Raw genomic sequence first — 14,608 nt, 5'->3', positions numbered from 1 at the left:
CCATAGTCTGGGCGCAGCTTGGATTCCCAGTTAGGCTGTTTGCTCCGAGGCTGAGAAGCCTCCAGAGCTGCTAACCGGGCCACGCTAAACCAAGAGGGTAAGGGATGGCGATCAATCTGTCCTGGTGTTCTTCCAGACCAAAGTAGAGATGACTCAGAAGTTTAGCTACCCTGGGCCTACGGTTTAAGTGTCAGCCCTATTACCATGCAGGGCCTGTTGAGGTGGCCTGAATTTGATCCCCAGCCAGGGAGCTGACCCACATGGCGCAGCAGACCTCTCCTATCTCCCCGCTGCTCCCCTCAGCAGTGTATTTCTTCATTCTGCCTGTTCTGTTCCCTGCTCTGTCTCTGCTGAATCCTCTCACTCCCCACCCCCACCTCTAGTGTACGCCCCAGCTCTTCTATGCAAAATAAGTAAAATCTTAAAAAAAATGTTTAGCTACTTCCAATAGTATCAGAATAATTTCTGACTTGATATCAACAATAACAGTAATAGCTTATGTTTGCAGTATTTTATATCCTCAACTTGTGTCCATTTGCATCTCTCTCACTTCAGAGTCTGGAGGCCCCGCCAGGTGACTCTCATCATGCATAATTTATGCATGGAAGATGGAGCCCCGGGCACTCTAAGAGCTTCCCTTGGAAAGAGCAGAGCTGGCAAATGGAAGACCAGGGATGAGTACCCAGGATTCTAGCTAAGGTCTGGGCAGTATCTTGGGCTTCTTGGAAACCTACGCCAGCCCTGGGAGAGCACTGCATGCAAAGTTAAGGGGCTACACAGGCAGCTTCCGTGGGATGCATCCTGCACCCTGTGCATTGGGCTCCATCTTGTACCCAGGGAGCTGTCTTCCTTTGACACCATGTCCTGGAAGAATATCTCTTCACCCTCTGTCCTGCCATTTGACAGCATCCCATCAAATTTTGCAACGCAACATGCCCTGGGTCTACACAATCCTTTAAAGACTGTATTAGAAAATGTTGGAATTACAAATTACATCCAGTTTGGAAAAACTTCAACAACCTTTTCTAATGACCTTCAAAAGGTGAACCATCAATTTAAAATGCATCGTTAGCCTCTGTCTTCACTGTTTTCAGTCACACTGTCCACCAGAGGAGAATTACCTCGTCCTTGATCCCTGGAGTCACAGTCCTTTCTCGCTACCTCACCCTTGTCTTCATACACTTGTGCTTATTACCCCAGTGAATGGCTGGAGCTGGCGATGCAACTCTCACTCCAACTGGGAGTGACTGTCCTTGCACAGTGTCCTCCCCAGGGCAGCCTTGACCTCTGCATTCCTCAGGCTATAGATCAGCGGGTTGAGCATAGGGTTGAAAAAACTGTAAAACAAGAAGAGGATCTTCTGCTGCTCCTCGGGGTGGCGGGACTTGGGGGCCATGTACATGATGATGGCGCTGCCAAAGTAGCGCACAGGTGGGAGGAGCAGGTGGAGAAGGCCTTTCTGCGGCCCTCCCCAGACTGGATCCTGAGGATGGCCGCCAGGATGCACGTGTAGGACACCAGCACCAGGCAGAGGGGCCCCACTAAGATAAACACACAGGCCACGAAGATGACTGCCTGGTTGAGCCAGGTGTCTGCACAGGCCAGCTTGAGGACAGACAGGATTTCACAGAAGAAGTGGTTGATCTCATGGGGCCCACAGAAGGGCAGCCTCAGGATGAGGCTCACATGGACCAGTGCCAGGATGGCACCAATGGTCCAGGAGGTGACCGCCAGGGCGATGCACACTCTCCAGCTCATGATGACAGAGTAGCGGAGCGGGTGGCAGATGGCCACGTACCGGTCATAGGACATTACCACCAGGAGAAGACATTCAACATGAGCAAAACTCAAAAAGAAAAAGGTCTGTGTCACGCAGCCAGCAAAGGAGATGGGTCTGGCTGGGTCCAGGAGGTTCAGCAGCATCTGGGGCACCGTGTTGCAGGCGTAGGCTATGTCGACCCCGGCCAGGTGCGAGAGGAAGAAGTACATGGGGGTGTGCAGTCTGGAGTCCAGCGAGATGAGCCCCAGGATGACCCCGTTCCCCAGCAGGGTGAAGGCATAGAACAGGGAGAATATTCCAAAGAGAAGCACCTGAATCCTTGGGCCAAGGCCAAACCCCAACAGGATGAACTCGGTAACCACTGTGTGATTTTCCCCCATTCCACTCTGAGGAAGATAAAATGATAACTTAGGATAGAATTTCCAAAAAACATCTGGACATTGTTGTATAAATTCAGTCATTCTTGAAAGATAAATTTGTATAATTAATGTCCTAGTTTCACCTAAAGTTAATCACTTAATTTGATATTCAATTTTATAGCAAGGTTATTACCACGGATAGGCTACCTGGAGCCAATGACTCTTGTGATGGGAAGAAAGAACATTAGACTAAAATGTGAAATAGAATTACCATAAACTAGAGGCTTTGACCTACATGTGTGAAAATTATTAAGAAAATTCCTGGAGTGCATAATAATGAGTCATGGAAGAATTCTAAATATGAGAATTAGAGTTGTCCTAGACAAGAAATGTCATTCTAATTTCTCAATAGAAATATCAACTGCGGGGCCTCCCTGGTGGCGCAGCGGTTGAGCGCTGGGCTGCGAAGCTGCCTGCAGCCTCTGCAGCACCAGTTCCATCCTGGCTGCCAGCGAGGGTCCCACATGGCGCGCAGACCTCTCCTGCCGCCCGCTGCTCCCCTCAGCAGTGTACTTCGCTCCTTCTGCCTGTTCTGCTCCCTGCTCTGGCTCTGGTGAATTCTCTCACCCTCCCGCGCGTCTGACTGTACTCAGTGCTTGTATAAATAAATAAATCTTTAAAAAAATTAAAAAAAAGAATAACTGTAGAACCTACAAAATGCTTAAGCACTGGACACTTGAAAGACAAATCCATTTTCTTCCTTTTAACCCTTATTTTATTATTCATGAAATCAAAAGTATCTTATCTGAATTCAAAGGGACTACATTTGCCAAAGGTCTAGCAGAAGTGAGAGGAGAAAATAAACAAAAAACTAAATACATCCCAGTTGCAAATGTAAATTCAGGCATTGTATACTTTTCAATGGTTTATATGTGTGTACATGTTAGCAATTTCAAAATTGGCAAGCTGTTCGATGACTAATAAGTAATCTGCTATCTCTATGGTTTCAAGTAAATAGCTAAGATTGAAATCGTTTCTTTACTCGTCAACAAACCTGTCAGTACTAGATGGAGGGTTTCAAAGAGTGAAATTTAAGATCTGATGAGCTGACGAACTCTATTCCAGGGGTGTGGGTTTAAGGCCCGTAGCATCCCTCCAATGAAAGCTGTTTAAGCCCTCAGTTCAACTCAAGTCTTGGGTGGTTCAGTTTCCAGGAATGAGAAATATCTGTTGTGACTACGCTACTCAATAGCGTCCTCTGCTTTTTCTCTTTTAGTTCAAAATATTCCCAAATTTCTCTTGTGATTTCTTCTTTGACCCATGTGTCTTTCAGAAGGGTGGTATTTAATCTCTGAGTGTCTCGGAATTTTCCAGATATTTGTCTGTTACCAATTTTCACCTTAATTCCATTGTGGCCTGAGGGCAGTCATCATAGGATTTCGATTCTTTTTAATTGGTTCAGTTGTTTTGTGGCCCAGAATGGAGTGTGCCTTGGTGATTGTTCCATGTGACTTGAGAAGAAAGTATATTTTGTGTTATTGGATGAAACAGTACAGTTTTCCACCCTATCCAGCTGATTGATGGTGTGGCGGAGATTAGCCTGTGGGATCTGTCCATCTTTGCTAATGGGATGTTGATGTCTCCAGTGATAACAGTGGATTCATCTCTTCTTCTTTCAGTTCTATCAGATTTAGCCTCATGTATTTTGATTCCCTGTTGTTAGATGCACACACGATGAAGGGTATTGTGTCTCTTTATGTCACAGACCTCTCTACCATCCTTGTTTTGAATTCTTGCTCTCTCTTAATGACTGTGTCTCCCTGCACCTGTTCCTGTGCCTAATTAAATTATCTCTCTGTATTAACATCTCTTTTCCTAGTCCCATTGGTGATATTTTCTCTTCATTTCCAATTTTCTTTATCTCTGCATGATTTCCCTTTCTCAAAATCTCTCTTTCCAATCTCCCTAATAAGCATTTCCACAGTATTGCTAGATATTTGTCTATAGTTCCAGTGTTAGACTGGTTTTAAAGAGGATTTTGATTACATAGGAAGACTGCATTCTGGGTAATTATCTTATAAGCAACCTTAGAGAATACTATCTCATAATTCATAATGGCAGTGATATTTGCCAATCTACTTACCTGGGATATTGAAATAGTTGCTCTTAACATCATAGTGTCCATTAAAGCTGTGTAATGACACTTCACAATTAATTCATCAGAACTTTTAAAATATACATATATCCTTATACTGAAGAAATAATTTTAATACAATGTGTAAATTACAAAACATATATTTGGTCATGCATAGTGCCTATACGTGTCAGGTGTTTAATAAATATTTGTTGACTCTAGATCAATTTGACTAGACCAGAGAAAGCAAAACTCTAGCAAGTTTCCACAATCTGCCTTAGACCAGATTCCCAAGCAAAAAAAAAAAACACTGATAGGCACTTGAAAAGACAAGGAAGAACATGCATTAAGTGCTCAGACAGGCAGTTGCTATTTGCATGGTTTTGAGAATATTTCTTAACCTTTCTATAAACCACATTCCACTTTTTTTTTTTAAGTAGACAAATTACAGTGTCTATTTCATGAAGTCACTGTGAAGAGTAGTTGAAACAATCCAGGCTACACCTTGACTGTGTTCCCACCACACAGGATGCCTCAGTAGCTGGGATCAGTGTTATCAATCTCTAGCAACTTCTGAAATTGTGTGGATCTGACAAACATGGTGTCCTCACGGTCAAACCAGCCCCCAGGAATCATTCCCCTTATTGGCCATTATCCCCTGAAAACAGCTTATAGATTCTGGATGATATGTCAACAATATGGATAACATGTCGCTAAAGGATTAACAAAGCAGATTTTACCTCCTGACCTTCTTAGGTCTTATGTGCAATCAGGCAAAGAGCTATTCGGAATTAAAAAGCACACAACAGTGACAATTCTATTAAAAATTGAAGAGATGATCCTTTAGGTAACAATTTCTTTGTTTTCCTGCTGTTCCCTTCCCACCTCAACTACACTGACACACAGACCAACACACACACGCACACGCATTCCTCATTTGGCAAACACTACCTTTTAAAAGTATCATCTACCCTAAGGACACAAAAGCATTAATTCAAAAAGGAAACCTGCACTCCTATGTTCATACAATAGCTAAAATATGGAAGCAACCTAAATGCCCCAGAACAGATGACTGGATTAAGAAGATGTGGTATAGCTACACAATGGAATATTACTCAGCAATCACAAAAGATAAACTCATGCCATTTGCAGAAACAGTGATGTAAAAATATATAAAGAAAAATTTAAAAAGAAAAAATAAAAGTATTCATTGAATGCCTTCGGTGAGCCTGGTGTATTTCTCCAAGTTATGGGGAATGGGCGAGGCATGTACTGCGCTTTTGTTGTTGATGAGCCATAAACACAAGGACAGAAGTAATATCAGGTTCCCTGAAATGCAAAATCCCTCCATTTACACCCCAGTGCAATCTTCTTTGGCTTAAGTCAATTACTCCGTATATTTACCCTCCCTCCATCACACAGACGTTTCTCACTCTTTTATCAACGTAGCCAAGGTCACTCAGCTGTGCAGACTTCTCTGGTGCATAAAAGGAAATTAAGCCAGTTCTAGACAGACTTCCCTTATTTGTGGACAGTGTATTCAAGTCAGTTAGCATAACTATCCCTTACTGCCCACAGAGAGTGATAATCAGCACATACTTAGAATTTCCTTATCTATACTTAAACACAAGAGCAGTATAAGAGTTAAAAAAGAGCTGACAATAGACTAGATAGGACAGCATGACTAATGGAAATTGATGGCAAATAAAATAAGGCAACCTGGCCAGCGCCTGTGTTGTCTCTGGGACCTCAAAGGGGAAAAGCAGCCGAGGTGGGGCAGGTTCTGCTCTCTGGCAGCTTTTAGGGGAACCGCAGAGTCTTCCCTTCTGCTCCTGATTGGAAATGTGGCCGAAGTCTCAGAAAAGGGGGTTTTATTCTCAGATGGGCCCAGTATCTCTGTAGGGCTGCCTGGAGGGGGTGGTCTCTGAGATGCAGTGTGTGCCACCTCCCCTGGGAAGAGAGACAAAACACTTCTTTTGTTCTGGTTCCTGCCCCATCCTCAGCAGGAAGCACAGAGACACAGAAGACTCCTCTGAGAGGACAGCGCTCATTAGCGCCCCGATTCGCAATGTGGTTTGATTTCATGAATCCCAGCACTGCCCTAGTTCCCAAATCTCCAGGTGGTTCAGGTGAGCCTGTGAGGACGCAGGACCAGGGGACAGAGAAGATACTCCAGCATCCACCTATGTGGCCCAGCTTCTCCCCGCTGCAGTGGGGCCCCTTGTGTCCCAGCGGCAGTGGGAGGAAAGCTCCCTGAACAATCGGCTGACTTGATTCTGAACTGAAGGTGAGGAGGTGCTGTGCGGAGCTGGTTCTGGTGACTGGGGCATTAGGGGGTCCAGAGAGAGCACAGGAGTCCCATTGGGACTTATTAAAGAACTTGCCTGAGGGAGATTTTCTGGGACACAAATCACTGACAAAAGCAGGTTGACCTTGGGAGGATCTTTCTAATCTTTCTAACCTCTCTTCTGAAGAGGGCGCAGAAGGACTCTCCCTCAAGTGAGGAAGGAAACGCACTCCCAAGGCAGCTTCCCTAGAGTGACCTCTCCCAGGGGGACGGAGGGATGTGCTGTCTTAGGTGTTCTCATCTTATTTATATTTCCTTTTTTTAAAAGATTTATTTATTTTTGCATACAAGAACTGGGGTGTAAGCCAGAGGTGTGGGGGGTGTGTGTGAGAGGATTCACCAGAGACAGAGTGGGGAGCAGAACAGGCAGACTGACTGAAATACACTGCTGAGGGGAGCAGTGGGCGAGACAGGAGAGGTCTGCCAAGCCATGTGGGTCAGCTCCCTGGCTTGGGATCGAACTTGTGCTGCAATGGCTGGTGATAGCTTCATATTGCTGTCTTGAGCCCTTCTACAATTCAACACCTGGGATAGCCATTATCTTTATGCTACCCCTCCTAATTGAGCCAGAGAACCCTGTAGCATTTGTTCGCCTTTAAACATCTTCTTTCTCTCTTTTCTTTCCCTACCTGGGTGGTTTGTAGGTTTCCATCTTTGAGCTCACTGACTCATTCCTCCACGAGGTCTAGTCTTCTTCCATACCTTTCCCTAACACTCTTTTCTAGTTTGAATCTCTGTTAGTTTCTTATCCAAAGCTCTAATTTCTATTGTCTCTTCCTTAATTTTATTCCTGAGCTCCCTGAGTGGCTTTTCTGAGTTTCTGATAGCTGTTTTGAACTCACTATCTGATAGGGAGATACAATCTTCCGTCTTTGTGTGTGGCTTTTGGAAATGTGTCATCCTCTCCTCCTGATATCACACTACCTTGAGATCTCAGATCTCCAGGTGCTACATTTTTCAGCCTGCACACTTTGCTACTTTAAATGATCCCTGGCTTTAAAAAAAAAAGGTCTGTATCTGCAATTTAGAACTCAACTGCCTGTCTTTTACTTTTCCAGCAGGTGGTGCTCTGGCTTTATATGTTTTGGTTACTGCGGTTTATTTTAGGTGCTTCAAGAACTTGAGGAGCTGCAAGGCTGGGGGAGGGGCACGCAGGGGGTGGACCACTGTGAGGATGTGCTGTGGGAGTTCTGCTTCTGGTGCCTGGATCTCTGTATCTCTCCTGTTTGGGCTTCCAGATCTGAGTCTTGGCACTCTGTCTCCTGTGGGTACCCACATACGGTGCCATTATAGGTCCCATGGGCTGGGGCGGAGGTGGGGACATGTAGCCTAGAGTGCCTTCTCTGTGGGGTTCCTGTCTGTGTGGAACATCTCAGCTCCCCAGCTCTGTGCTTTAGTCGAGCCCAGGGCACTGGCCTCCACACAGGATCTGCTCGCCCCTTCCCAGGGTTCTGCCCTGTGTGCTCCCCAGACGGCCATCGCTACACTTACCTGCCATCCCCCTGAAGAGTGATCTCCTGGGCATTCATCCCTTCTATGCACCTGTCTCGGAGGACTCTGCAGTTTTGCCACCTTGCTGCATCCCCACCCTGGGTGATCCTTAGTTGTATCTCTTGTGAACCAGTAAAGAGCAGCTTCTGTCACCATCTGGGTAATATCCTCAGTGTGAACTCTGCGTCTTTTCTTTAGTTCTCTTTTCGTACCCAGATGAACTGCATAAAATATGGAAATTACGAAATGGATGTAAATGACAAAAGTCCATGTAAAACAATCATTTTAGGTCTTTTTTTTCTTATATTCAATACCATGTCAACATCAGTTCTTCTTTTGTTTCCTGTTGTTCGAGATTCCAAATAAACTTCTCCCTTTTTAACGCGCAGAGAACAGCCAGAGCTGCATTTCCAGCCCTGCTGCATTTGGGTGGTGGTCGGTTTGGGGGAGAGGATGTCATATTCTTACCAAAGGAATATGAGCTGAAGGAAATTGTGCCCCTTCTTGGGTTGCGGTATGATGCAATTATGATCCCTGCACTGTCACTCTGCCCATCATTGATTGGAAGTAAAGGTCTCCACATGCACACCTGCGCACACCTGCACACACCTGCACACACCTGTGCTCCCCCATCCCCTCACATGAGTACATATATAGCTAGAAGTTTCAATCACAAAGTGAGAAATATATTTTCTTTCTTCATTTAACTACATATGAGAAATTGCTGTTGTAACTCATTATAGATAATACTTAATAGCTTATTTTTAATAGCTGCATGATTTACTTATAATTTAGTAACTCAAAACTTAATAAACATTAGTTTTCTTAGAATCTTTGCAATAAATTTAATTCAAAACACTTGCACACATTTCCTTGTGATGTTATATGTATTTTGCTAGAATAGATTGTTAGGATTGGTATTCATAATTTAAGTGTTTAGTAGATTATTTCCAAATTTTTATCATCCAAAGTTTGGGCCAGTTTATATGTCCACTAACAGTATGTGTTTATTTTTACCCACATACTCATACTCACTAGTAATAAAGAATTGTATCATTCTCTTGAAAAACAATCTATTGGGCAAAAAAAAAAAAATGGTATCTCATTTTAAAGTAAAATTTCCTCCCGAGAATGAAGGCATTGCCATATTTACTGGAGATTTTGGTTTATTCTGTGAATAGTATGAATATCCACATTTAAATTTTTTTATAAAGTTTTTTTAAAAGATTTATTTATTTATGCATACAAAAGCTGGAGTACAGGCTAGAGATGCGGGGATGAGAAGATTCACCAGAGACAGAGTGGGGAACAGAACAGGCAGATCCACTGAAATACACTGCTGAGGGGAGCAGCGGGTGAGTCAGGGGAGGTCTGCTGCGCCATGTGGGTTGCTCCCTGGCTGGCTGGGGATCGAACTCGTGCTGCAGAGGCTGCAGATTGCTACATAGTGCGGTGCTTAACCCCTTGTGCCACCAGGGAGGCTCCACATCTAAATGTTTTTGTCCAGTTGTCATGGATTTGTAATTTCTAAAGTGTTAGCTGTATTACTATCTTTTATTAGGATGGATATTATGACCAGTGAAAAATTCCTGGGTACTTTTCTTGAGCTTTGCTTATTGGTAGAGAGAAAAGACACCATTGGCTCAGGATGGGTAGGGGCTTATGACTTATAATTATGGCGTGGTCTTTGGCCTTTGGGAGACCTAGATGAGGGTACTGCTGTTCCTCGCATTAGCTGTGTGAACACAGAGAGGTAACTGACATCTCTGTGCATTAGTTTTTCATGTAAAAATGGACTATAATAGTAAAAGCTACCTCTGACAACTTTGTGAAGATTACATTGAGATTCACAGCTCTCTGTGCTTGTAGAACAGTGCTTGATGCAGAATAAACACCCGAGAAATGAAAGCCACTTATGTCACTATAGCACTTAGGCAACACCAGCACAGAGTTCGAGATCTGGCACTCTAGTGAATGAATCGTATTCACAGTCCTTTCCAAAGAGAATAACAAAGCAATTTTTTTCCTTACTGAGAATATTTCATGTGGAGCTACTTATTCTCCACATCTTATGTCATTAACCTATGCAAATCATTCATTAATTTGGTGATGAATTCCATCCTTGTGCAAGGTTCAGGACTTAATTATATTTAGTCATTCTCAAAATAATCCATTCCATTAAGCCTCCCAGGCAAGGGAAAATTCCTAAACGTTAGATGGTAAAAAGTCATAGAATTAGAGAACTGGAAGGTGATCATGTAGTTCAACATTTCATTTTAGTGGAAAGACCGCGGCGCACAGGAATTCAGTGACTTTTCCAAGGTCTCACAGCACCCTGGTAGACCTGGTAGAATTGAGATAGGAACCAGATATCTGGATTCTGAGCCAGCCCCTGAGCACGTCAGACTGTGACTGTCAGCACAACTTTTCTCTTGGCCAGTAGGGTTACACACGTTAAAAACAAACAAGCAAAAGACAGTAAGCCAAAAGACCAGATAAAATCAAATTGGGGCTCTAATCGACGTTTATCAAGAAGGCAAGGAAACTGGATCCTTCCCTATTTTTTCCCAGAAAAAAACATCATCCATGACATCTTTTGAGACCGCACTCTGTTCTTGTTTCATTTTCCTCCCACTTTCTCCAAGAAACAGACTTCACAATGCTTCTCTATGTCATTAACATTCAAAGTGTGGCACGGTTTGCAAAGTGCTGGCCTTTAATTGTTGAAATAAATACCCAACTCAATGATGAATGTACTTTAGAAAGTCATGGTAGGCATTTCATAAAATGGTATTAACTATATTGCTGGAGTAATTTTGTTTTCAAAGATCAAAAGTTCAACATTTCACTTGATAGCTTAAAAAACGGGAAAATAAAAATTGGCCCATGTTTAAAAAGAAATTTTCTCTAACACCTCAGTGATTCTTAACTTTGTGTGAGGCCACAGATCACTTTATAAGCCAATACTAAGGACATCCTTGTCCTTCTCCCTCCACTGCACAAACACCAAATGCTCAGGAAGTTTTCTTACATTTTCAGGGATCCATTGAGCCACAGAAGACCAACCACGTATTCTGTGGAGACATAACTCCCAGTGCAGAAGCCCCACACCAGAGAAACACCGATGCTGAAATTATGATTTCATAGATTCATCATCAAGATTTGATGTTAGTATGCTTTTTTTTTCTGGCTCAATTAAACATAAACATTATTAAGGACTAAACATTACTCCTATAAATAAGAACACTAATCTCTTTATTGAAATGACATTTGTTCAATAGTACAAAACACTTTGTTGCATTAAGTAGTTTATCCTAATCCCCCATATTCCTAATTATTTGGCAATGTTTAATTGCATTAAGTATTGATGGAACCTTTTTCTTCAGTTTACTCTAGGGTTACATTTACAACAAACATACTCCTATACATGGGCATAAGAGCCTTGACTAATCTTCAAGTTTTGTGGTTTTAAGTAGCTGCAGGCATGTATTGTAAATCCCTTAAGAAGAATTGATTTATTGCAGCAGTAGAAAAAGAACAAGTAATGAAATTTTGTCTATGTGTTTAGCCATTAAAGAACTTGGCCAGAATATTTATTTTCCTTTCATTAGGGGAAATCTTTGCAACTGCATAGAGACCCCACTAAACCCTTTTTCTTTTAAGGTTATAGGAATACACATGACATTCTGCAAGGAACACCAAGAAATTCCTGCTTGTAAAGCTATCATTTGAGATTTGTTTATGGAAATAATAACCATGAGTGATAAATTGTGCATTTCCCCTTATTTTGTTCCCTTTTTAATCTCCAAGTGATAAACCAACCCCTTGGGCATTCTATCATTTATTCATTTCCTTTTTATTTATCATGTTCATTATAGGCCTACCCTATGAACATTCTCTTCCCATATTTTCATTTTCTAAACACAACAATTGAGAAAAGTCCTTTTAAACCTTAGACATTATGTAGGTAGTGAGTTTTACAAGTCCTTCCAGATTGCTATGCGAAATTTCATTTTATCTTTAAGGCCCCAAGATAAAAAAACAGATTGATTCACACAATGGGTTAACAGAAAAATGTATACAGAGTATGTTTTTATATCAGACTTACAAGGTTGTAAACCGAACAAAGGTCATCCCCTGAGCTGTACAGACCCAAGATGAAGCAGAGGGCTGGGTTCCTTATCTCTAAGATTAGAGTGAGTGATTCTGACCTTCTGTACCCAAAGACAGCACAGAACTCACTGCCCCATCTAGGATATGGTGTTTAAACCTACAAACTCTAGAAAGGTTTGCAGGGAAAAGTATCATTTTGCTCTAGAAGATGGTTACAGAAAATATTCACGAGTCAGGGGCCTCCCTGGTGGCACAAGGGGTTAAGCACAGCACTGTGAAGCAATCCACAGCCTCTGCAGCACGAGTTCTATCCCCAGTGGCCAGGGAGCAACCCACATGGCACAGCAGACCTCTCCTGTCTCGCCCGCTGCTCCCCTCAGCAGTGTATTTCAGTCAGTCTGCCTCTTCTGCTCCCCACTCTGTCTCTGGTGAATCCTCTCAGCCCCACACCTCTGGCCTGTACCCCAGATCTTGTATGCATAAATAAATAAATCTTTAAAAAAAGGAAAATATTCACGACTCAATCAAGATCAAGATCTCTTGGTATAAGAAACTGTCAATAAGTATTAAGAAAAAACTTTATGTGAAACACTGTCTAAAAATCAGAATAAAATTCTTTTTATTAACCATAGGAATTCTTGTGATTTTCACTATGCTAATATAAGTTGTGAGCCCTAAAATGACACATTTAATATGTAATTATTACATATTAATAATTATTACATATATAATTACATTTACTATGTAATAATTCTCAAATGTATTTGGCCACAGAATCCTTTTGAGGAACTAGTTTTATGGAAACATTTTGGGAGCAATGGGCTTGGACCATAGCTTGTTAAGGATATTATCAAGGACACTGTTCCAGGTCATTGTCTTCCAAATCCTGGCCCATAGATGAGCTGCATCAATTTGCTATTAATAGTATTTGAAGACATAGATTTCTGGATGATATACCACATTGACTGAAACAGTGATCTAATGGTAAGCCAGGACAAAACTCTATTTTTAATAGCTGTCTCAGATAATTCTCATGCTGAATTAGGTTTGGAATCTATTGAAATGTCTTCCTAGGTCACTGTCAACCAAGATACCAGTTTTCATAAATTTCTAGTTCTCTCGAGTCCCAGAACTCTCTTCAAGGCATTCTTCACTTCTGCGTTCCTAAGACTATAGATCAAGGGGTTGAGCATGGGATTGAAAAGGCTGTGAAACAAGAGGAGATATTTCTTCTGCTCTTTGGGGTTCCCATATTGGGGCCCAACATATGTGATAATGGCCGTGCCATAAAAGAGTCCAACCACACAGAGGTGGGATGAGCAGGTGGAGAAGGCCTTTCTCTGCCCTTCACCTGACTGGATCCTAAGGATGGCACAGATGATGCATATATATGAGATGACAATGGAAGAGAAAGGTCCGACCAGCACAGACGTTGCTCCAGCCAACACCATAATCTCATTGATATGGGTATCTGCACAGGCAAGTTTGAGAATGGCTGAAATTTCACAGAAAAAGTGGTTAATTTTCTGGGAGCTACAGAAGGGTAAGGGTAGAAGTAATACCAGATGGATCAAAGACAGGAGGACGCCAATGGTCCAGGAGGTGATCGCCAGGGCAATGCACACTCTCCAGCTCATGATAACAGAGTATCTGAGCGGGTGGCAAATGGCCACGTACCGGTCATAAGACATCACCACCAGGAGAAGACATTCTGTGACAGCAAACGTCAAAAAGAGGAAGGTCTGTGTCACGCAGCCAGCAAAGGAGATGGGTCTGGCTGGGTCCAGGAGGTTCAGCAGCATCTGGGGCACCGTGTTGCAGGCGTAGGCTATGTCGACGACGGCCAGGTGCGAGAGGAAGAAGTACATGGGGGTGTGCAGTCTGGAGTCCAGCGAGATGAGCCCCAGGATGACCCCATTCCCCAGCAGGGTGAAGGCATAGAACAGGGAGAATATTCCAAAGAGAAGCACCTGAATCCTCGGATCAAGGGGAAACCCCAGGAGGGTGAACTCTGTGATATATGTCATGTTGCCTCCCATTTCCCTGTCACAGAAGAAATTGAATTAAGGTGTATGAAGAGACGTATGTAAACATGGGTTTATGTTAACCTATTTACTACCTTTGTGTGGCGCTAAAAGTTTTCAAAACACATTCAGTGAACTTTCATGTTTTTAAATGAATGTATAAGGACTTTATTTGGCAATTTTCAATAATGAAAATTATGTGTGTGTTATATACATACATGATTTTATACACACATGATTATATATATATACATATATACATATATATCCTTTTCTGTTGTTAATGTTTTTAAACAGGGTTAATTTTTCAAAATAAATATATTGTCATATATTAAGTAAGGGAGTTACCCCATATCCTTG

At 42.4% G+C, this 14,608-nt stretch overlaps 2 protein-coding genes across 2 annotated transcripts; both read right to left on the bottom strand.

Annotated features, from left to right (window-relative positions):
- Positions 1–1,228: 1,228 nt before the first annotated feature.
- LOC311168597 (olfactory receptor 2A1/2A42-like) lies at positions 1,229–2,160 on the bottom strand (the record flags this gene model as incomplete). Its single annotated transcript, XM_084230195.1, is given in 2 exon segments — positions 1,229–1,425; positions 1,428–2,160. Coding segments are annotated over 2 exon segments (930 nt in total).
- An 11,164-nt stretch (positions 2,161–13,324) lies between these two features.
- LOC311168995 (olfactory receptor 2A7) lies at positions 13,325–14,364 on the bottom strand (the record flags this gene model as incomplete). Its single annotated transcript, XM_084230697.1, has 1 exon — positions 13,325–14,364. The coding sequence occupies exon 1, from the start codon at positions 14,261–14,263 to the stop codon at positions 13,325–13,327; it is 939 nt and encodes a 312-aa protein (XP_084086823.1). The 5' UTR covers positions 14,264–14,364.
- Between the last annotated feature and the right edge of the window lie 244 nt (positions 14,365–14,608).

The sequence above is a fragment of the Talpa europaea genome (genome assembly GCF_964194135.1).
Source record: "Talpa europaea genome assembly, chromosome: 3".
Taxonomy (NCBI): Eukaryota; Metazoa; Chordata; class Mammalia; order Eulipotyphla; family Talpidae; genus Talpa; species Talpa europaea.
Note: the sequence above shows the minus strand (reverse complement) of the source record. Positions and strands in the feature narration are given on the sequence as shown.